The sequence below is a fragment of the Otolemur garnettii genome, unplaced genomic scaffold, assembly GCF_000181295.1.
Source record: "Otolemur garnettii isolate 467f Iridium unplaced genomic scaffold, OtoGar3 scaffold00006, whole genome shotgun sequence".
Classification (NCBI taxonomy): domain Eukaryota; kingdom Metazoa; phylum Chordata; class Mammalia; order Primates; family Galagidae; genus Otolemur; species Otolemur garnettii.
In genome coordinates, this window is record NW_003852401.1 from 41,657,138 (window position 1) to 41,665,749 (window position 8,612).

Sequence of the window (8,612 nt, forward strand, 5' to 3'; positions counted from 1 at the left end):
ACCACCTTAGGTGTATGTGGCTGGCGCCTTAGCCACTTGAGCCACAGGTGCCGAGCCACAGGTGCTGAGCCCTCAGGGGAAACTCTTCTGGACATTGGTCTAGACCAGTGGCACACTGGTGTGTCATGAAAGGACTTTAGGGGGGTTGCAAAATTTTTTATACATTTAATTAAATTACTTTCGAAAGAAGTTCAAAGCACAGATAGTATATTCCTTTTTTTTTCACTATTTTTTGGTCAACATAATTTAAGTGTGCCACAGAAGTTTAACTATTGGTTAAAGTGTGCTGTGAGATTAAAAAAAGATTAAAAAAACGCTGCTCAAGACAAAGAATTCATGACTAAGATCTCAAAATCACAGGCAACAAAAACAAAACAGACAAATGGGACTCATATTTGTCTGCATGGCAAAAGAAATAATTAACAGAGCGAAGAGACAACCTGCAGAATGGGAGAAATATTTGCAAACTATACATCTAATGGGACCAATTCCTTCAGAATTTCCAAGGAACTCAAAAAACTCAACTACAACAACAAAATAATCCTGGCTCAGGATTATTTTGAGGGCAACATGGTGAACTCTGTCTCAAAAAAATAAATAAATACATAATTCTATTAAAAAGTGAGGTAAAGATTGGGCACAGAGGGTCATAGTTGTAATTTTAGCACTTTGGGAGACTGAGATAGGAGGATTACTTGAGGCCAGCCTGAGCAAGAATGAGACCTTATCGCCACAAAAAATTGGAAAATTAATCATGCATGGCAGTACATACTTGTAGTCTCAGCTACTCCACAGGCTGAGAGGGTCACAGGCAAGGAGAATCACTTGAGCCCAAGTGTTTGACATTGCAGTGGGCTATGTTCATGCCACTGCACTTTAGCCCAGGCAAGAGAGGGAGACTTTGTCTCCAAAAACACAAACAAAAAAAAGTGGTCTAAGGACACAGATATTTTTCAAAAGAAGACAAAACAGCCAAAAAGCATATGAAAAAATGTTCAACAACACTATCATAGAGAAATGCAAATGAAAACAAATCAGTATTTTCTTATACTGATAAGAATGGGTATTACTAAAAAGACAAAAAAACAAATGTTGGTGAGGATGCAGAGAAAAGGGGACTCTGTTGGTGGAAACGCTAATTAGTACAATTTCTATCTTTTTTTTTTTTTTTTTGCTGTTTTTGGCCAGGGCTGGGTTTGAACACACCACCTCAGGCATATGGGGCCAGCACCCTACTCCTTTGAGCCACAGGCGCTGCCCATGCAATTTCTATAGAAAACAGTATAAACATTTCTCAAAGAACTAATAGTAGATCTACCACTTGACCTAGTAATCCCACTACTGGGTATCCATCCACCCAAAGGAAAAGAAATCATTATATAAAAAAGATACTTGGCTCGACGCCTGTGGCTTAAGCGGCTAGGGCACCAGCCACATACACCTAAGGTGGCGGGTTCAAATCCCCAGCCCAGGCCCGCCAAACAACAATGATGGCTGCAACCAAAAAATGGCCAGGCGTTGTGGCGGGCACCTGTAGTCCCAGCTACTTGGGAGCCTGAGGCAGGAGACTCGCTTGAGTGTGATGCCATGGCACTCTACCCAAGGGGACAGCTTGAGGCTCCGTCTCAAAAAATAAAATAAATAAATAAATAAATAAAAAATAAAAAAGATACTTGCACTCTCATGTTTATCACAGCACTATTCACAATAGCAAAAATATGGAATTGACCTAAGTGTCCATCAGTAGAGGACTGGATACTCAACAGGTTACTATTCAGCCATAAAAAAGAAAGAAATCATGTAGCAACAGAGACGGAAGTAGAGGCCAGTATTTTTTTTTTTCAAGGAGTTTACAGTTTAGTGTTTATCACCACTTCACTTGCATATGTGTCTGTGACAGTGAGCAAGTCACTACATCTCTGTCCTAAGCTGCCAAAGAAGGGGATAGCAGGCCTGGCTCAAGATATGATGCCAAATTGGCATCACCACCTAGACAGTGGATAGGGCTGGAAGTTGATTTTTAATAATAGATCACAATGGGGAGATGGGAAGACGGGAAGAGGACACAGGCAGTTGAGCCAATAGTTTGATGTGCTGTGGTGGTAGGCTGGCTAGAAAAACTGTTGCTGCTGCTGCTTTTTTGGCTGCCTTGTTGGCTAAGTCCTTGGCCTTCTCTGTAGCTGCCAACATCATCTCCTTTGCCTTCTCCTTGGCTTCCTTGACTATCTCAACAAGTATTTTAAAAGAGGCCTCACTCTGCAGCTTGGCCAAGATGTAATCAAAGCACTTCATAGTCTTGGTCATGTTGCTTTTGAACCAGGTAAGACCAAATTCCTGGACAGTTCTGGAGGCACCAAATAAGCTACAGAAGACCCAGGCTTCCTGATAGATTTCAGTCTAGCTGCTTTTGTCAGAGTCACACCACCATCAGCCAGGAATAGTTGATGTTCCAGTGAAGGTGGTCACGGTCTGATTTTGTGGGTCCATAATAGAGTCATCCAGGATGTAACTGAGTGAGCAACATTGGCAGGAAATAGTCGCTTAGCCCAGCAGGGCATCCTGTTGGTCTTGATCAGGAGCTTCTGGTCAGGGGTCACCTCCTGATGTACTATGTCTTCTGTCAAGACATATTTGCTATAGAGATTTGGTACCACTGCCAGATGGCAGTGAACACTTGGTCCCATGAACTCCAAAGCATGCTCTGGTCCAGGAAATACTTCATTATCTCCCCTACCAGGGCAGGCTTAGCACCCATGTAACATTATGGGTATGGAATCCAGGGTGGTGCTCGTGGTGGCCACCTGGGCTTGGTGAATGCCTGCTTGCCAGGCTAGCAGCTCAGTCACCACCACCACCACCACACTGTGCCCAAGCCACCACACCCACCTTGAGTTGACTAGAGATCAGGATTGTAAGTGGAACAACTCAGATAAAGAAAAGAAAAATATCATGTTTTTACTTATGTGAGAGCTAAATAATGTGTATAATGTGTACACACAGATATAGAATGATGGACAATGGAAACTTGGAGGGGAAAAGCGATGAGAGAAGAGTAGACAATGGGAGGTTGCTTGGTAGGCACAATGACAACGTGCACTGCCTCTGTGATGGATACACCGAAGGCTCTGACTTCTCTACACTGTAATATCAGTGTAATAAAATTGCACTTGTCTACCATAAATATATATGTTACAATGAATTAATTATATTAAAAAATAAAGCAAAAATATCAACAAAATTAAAAAACAATTCAATGAAAAAAACTGGCCTTATGCTGAGCCAAAAAGCAAATTTCAATGGATTCAAAGGACTACAATCAGACATGATATGTTATCTGACCACAATGCAATTAAGCTAAAAGTTAATAAAATAAAAAGAAATCCCTCTTGTACTGGAAATAAAATAATTCTATAATCCATAAGTTAAAAAATAAGTGACAATAAAAATTAGGAGATATTTTGATCTGAAAATGGAATACAAGTGCACATAAGCTTAGTAGTACATGTATAACTCTAAATCTGTGGTTTTCAACCTGTGGGTTGAACGGTATTAAAGGGCCATTGCATTAAGAAGGTTGAGAACCACTGCAATCTAAATGGATATACTATCAAAGAAGAGAAGCTTAAAAACAAAGAATCTATCAAAAGAAGTTAGACAGCAGATTAACTCCCCAAAAAAGTAGAAAAAAATCAAATAATTATGGGCAAAAATTAATGAAGTCATGAACATACAATAGTCAAGATAAACAAAATCAAATATTACCTTTGAAGAAGCTAATAAAATTGGCAATTTTATTAGGGAAGCTGATTTAAAAAAAAGTGAAAGAAGGCATAAATAACCAGAAACAAAAAAGAGGATACCTGAATAAACATCTAAAGATATATTAAATTAAATATCCCAGAAAATATAGAAAGAAAAAGAAATAGAAAGTTTATACAGGAAGAAATAAAACTTTATAGATTCAATTTATAAATAAAATTAGAAATGAAAATTCCAAAGAATTTACAGCTAAAACATTGGAATTAAAAAGTGAGTTTAGTCAGGTTACTGGATATATAAGATATCAGTATATAAAAATCAATGCAGTTCCACATATAAAAAATTAAGAAATTAGAAAAATAAAATTTTAAGAAGATTCCATTTTTAGTCACATAAAAAACTTATGTATGTAGGAATAAAGCTAATAAAATATATGCAATATTTCTACACACACAGAAAAGGAGAGAATAAGCCATTTTTAAGAGAAACCAAAATAAACTTCAGCAATGAAGAAATATACGCTGTTCATGGATTAGAAGACTCATAATCAAAAGATAGTAATTCTTTGCAAACAGATTTAGAGATTTAATACAACTCCAACCCCCCCAAAAATCACATTTCTTAAGCTTTGTTTTGTTTTATTTTGTTTTTTTAGAGACAGAGTCTCACTTTATTGCCTTCAATAGAATGCTGTTGCATCACAGCTCACAGCAATCTCCAACTCCTGGTGAGTCTCTTGCCTCAGCCTCCCAAGTAGCTGGGACTACAGGTGCCCGCCACAACGCCCAGCTATTTTTTTGTTGTAGTTTGCTGGGGCCAGGTTCGAACCCCACCCTCAGTATATGGGGCCACTGCCTTACCCACTGAGCCACAGGCACCGCCCAAATCACAAGTTTTTTCTGTAGCTCCTGACAAGCTGATTCTAAAATTTATATGGGATGGGTAAAGGAAGACATTGATCAAAGGGTACAAAGTTTCAATTAGACTGAAGGTATGAGGTTTAGTGATCTATTGCATAGCATGGTGATCACTGCTAATAAAAATGTATTGTAATTTTCAAAACTGCTAAAATAATAGAATATACGCACCACAAAAATATGTTAGTAAGGCGAAGGATATGTTAATTCACTTGATAGAATCTTTTGATAATGTATACATAGATCAAAACTCCACATTAAAAACAATAAATACATATAGTTATCATTTGACAATTAAAAAAATGATAATATCACCCTAGGTAAGAGAAGACAGACACAAAGGCCATATAGTATGATTCTAGTTATAGGAAATGTTTAGAATAGGTAAATCCATAAGGACAAAAAAATAAAGTGCTGGTTGCCAGGGGCCAAGAAAAAGAGAGAATGAAAATGACTGCTAATGGGTACAAGATTTCCTTTTGGAGTGATAAAAGTATTATAAAATTAGACAGTGGTTATGGTTATGTAATTCTACAAATATACAAAAAAATCACTGAATTATACATTCTAAACGGTTGAATTCTATGGTAAGTGAGGTATATCTCAATCAAGTTACTACTTAGGTTGGTGCAAAAATAATTGTGTTTTTGGACCACAAAGTTTAAATCATTATGAGGCTTAAATACATCTTTATTAATCAAAGTAGGAACCATTACAATCAACACATTCTTGCCAAAGAGAAATAAGTTTGTTTCTTCTTGTACCATAAAATTCCACGCTTGGGTGGCACCTGTGGTTCAAAGGAGTAGGGTGCCAGGCCCATATGCCGGAGGTGGTGGGTTCAAACCCAGCTCTGGCCAAAAACTGCAAAAAAAAAAAAAAAATCCATGCTTTGGGATTCACTGAACTTTTGGAAAACATTTTCTGCATCCTGCCAGTTGTGGAAGCATTTTCCCTGCAAAAAGTTGTTGAGATGCTTGAAGAAGTGGTAGGTGGTTAGCAAGGGGGTCAAGTGAATATGGTGGATGAGGCAGAACTTCATAGCCCAGTTTGTTCAACTTTTGAAGTATTAGTTGTACAATCTATGGTCAGGCCTTGTAGTGGACAAGAATTAGGCCCTTTCTATTGACCAATGTTGGCGGTAGGTGTTGCAATTTTCACTGCATCTCATTGATTTGCCGAGCATACTTCTGAGCTGTGACAGTTTTGGTAGGGTTCAGAAAGCTGTAGTGGATCAGACTGACAGCAGACTACCAGTGACCATGACCTTTTCTTGGTGCAAGTTTGGCTTTGGGAAGTGCTTTGGAGGTTCCTGTCAGTCCAACCACTGAGCTGGTCATTACTGGTCATCATATGAAATCCACTTTTCATTGCCGTAACAATCCAATCAAGAAATAGTTCATTGTTGTTGTGTAGAATAAGAGCATGACACTTGAAAACAATTGTGATTTTCAGTCAGCTCATGAGGCACCAGCTTTTTGAACTTTTTCACCTTTCCAATTGGTTTCAAATGCCAAATGACTGTAAAACGGCTGCTGTTGAATTCTTCAGCAACTTCTCATGTAGTTGTCAGAGGATCAGCTTCAGTGATTGTCTCCTTTGCAAAACTTCTTGAACCAACACTGCCCTGTATGTTCGTTGGCATTTCCTGTGCCAAATGCTTTGCTGATGCTGCAAGTTGTCTCTCCTACTGTACGACCCAGTTTGAACTCAAATAAGAATATTGCTCAAATTAGCTTTCTGTCTAACATCATTTCCATAGTCCAAAATAAGTATAAAATAAACAGTAAGTAATAAGTTGTTAGCAAAAAACACAAAGCAAGAAATATGAATTGAAATTATGTATAATATTACCACATTTACTTAAGAATGTATTCCAATATCAAATGGCAAATTTCAACAATGCAAAAATCACAATTACTTTTGCACCAACATGAAACAGAAATTTTTAAAAAATAAAAAAAAGAAAATTTATATGGAACAAACAAGACAATTTGGTGGGGAGGAGATGGGAGAAGAGAATAGAAGGCCTTGCTGTATAGATTACCTAGACTTATTATGAACCTATAATAAATAAAAAATGTCAAGGATACACAAATAAACCAACAAGATACAAAAGAAGGCCCAGGAACAGACAATAGATTCCTGCACAAATGGATCTCCATTTATGATAAAGATAGTGTTCAAAACAGTGGTGAAAAGATGGTTCTTGAGAATTCTTTAACTGAAATATAGTTTTGTAAACATTTCCATCTATCATTTAAAATGCTTATCTATTTAATTAGATACTATTTCAACTAAATCTATAGAGCTAGATAAATTAAGAAACTCCTGACCAGGCACAGTGGCTCATTCCTGTAATTCCAGCACTTTGGAAGGTTGAGGAATGGGGATAATATTTGAAGCCAGGAGTTCAAGATTAGCCTGGGTAACATAATAAACCCCTTCTCTATAAGAAAAAATTACGTTAGTGCCGGGCGTGGTGGCTCACACCTGTAATCCTAGCACTCTGGGAGACTGAGGCGGGTAGATTGCGTGAGCTCATGGGTTCAAGACCAGCCTAAGCCAGAGCGAGACCCCATCTCTAAAAATAGCCACGTGTTGTGGCAGGCCCCTGTAGTCCCAGCTACTTGGGAAGCTGAGGCAAGAGAACTGCTTGAGCCTGAGAGTTTGAGGTTGCTGTGAGCTAAGACGCCAGGGCACTCTATCAAGAGTAACAAAATGAGACTCCATCTCAAAAAAATAAAAAATGGTTTATTCATCCAGGTGTGGTAGTGCATGCTTATAGCCCTAGCTACTCAGCAGGCTCAGGCAGCACAGGGTCACTTGAGCCCAAGTGTTAAGACGTTTGAGTAGGCTACGTTCAGTCCACTGCACACCAGCCTGAGTGATAGAACAAGACCAGTCTCTACAAAAAAGAAAAGAAATCCTACCTGCAATCTATTCACTTTTTGTGCTTCCTTCAAAGATACCACATGTCCTTTGTTCTCCTGTACCATCATTTGTACTTGACTCTTCAGTTCCTTCATTTCCAGTTCCTTCTGATTAAATACTACCTCATCAGCAGCAAGAGCACACTAGGAGGGAAAGAAGGCACAAATGATATTCACTATACAATACTCAACAGAACCAGATAATATCACAAAAATGGTGCTTCATGATAGCTTGATATCTCATAAAATTTTCTCATTCTTTTCCTTTTCTGTTTTTTTCAGATTTATTTCTAAGAAAAGCAGAAACAGTTAAGATCTATCATTGTTATAACATAGGAATTATGAAGACAGGAAGAACATGTCCTGAACATGAAAACCAGTTATTTAGATTCCAAAGTACACTCAATAATATTTTTATAAGTTTGCTAGAACTGCTATGAGATTTTAATGTGGGTTTTTAAAAATCAAAGAAGTCACATTTTCCGAACTGACATATAGAGTATAATAATGCATTTAAGCATTTAAATAAAGTATATTTGCTGATTTTGGATACTCCCACCATGAAGATATATATTTTGAAGATGCCTAAAAATACGATAAGTTTTACTTTTGGGTTTCTGATGAGTTGTGCCTATTTTTTGGTAAATGTTGGATATGTAAATAATAATTGTAAAATAATTTTTTAATTAAACAGAAAATTATCATTTGTCAAGGGTCTACTTCATTTTACCTACTGTATGCGTATTCTAAAAATCTCTGTAAAGAGACGTGATTCTCTTTTTATAAAGAAACTAAGGCTCAGTGAGAATAAAACCTCTTCACAAGGTTTGGCACCTGTAGCACAGTGGTTATGGCACCAGGCACATACATCCAGGCTGGCGGGTTCAAACCCAGCCCAGGCCAGCTGAACAACAATGACAACCACAACCAAAAAATAGCTGGGCGTTGTGGCAGGTGCCTGTAATCTCAGCTACTTGGGAGGCTGAGGCAAGAGAATTGCTTG

General features: G+C 37.9%; 1 protein-coding gene and 1 pseudogene across 1 annotated transcript in view; both read right to left on the reverse strand.

Annotated features, from left to right (window-relative positions):
* The window catches only part of KIF27 (kinesin family member 27), a 97,920-nt gene that overhangs the window by 60,395 nt on the left and 28,913 nt on the right, over positions 1 to 8,612 (reverse strand). The window contains exon 4 of the mRNA XM_023509134.1: positions 7,610 to 7,753. Coding sequence (XP_023364902.1) covers positions 7,610 to 7,753 — 144 coding nt within the window. The remainder of the gene's footprint in view (positions 1 to 7,609; positions 7,754 to 8,612) is intronic.
* Positions 2,112 to 2,755, reverse strand: LOC105888193 (annotated as a pseudogene).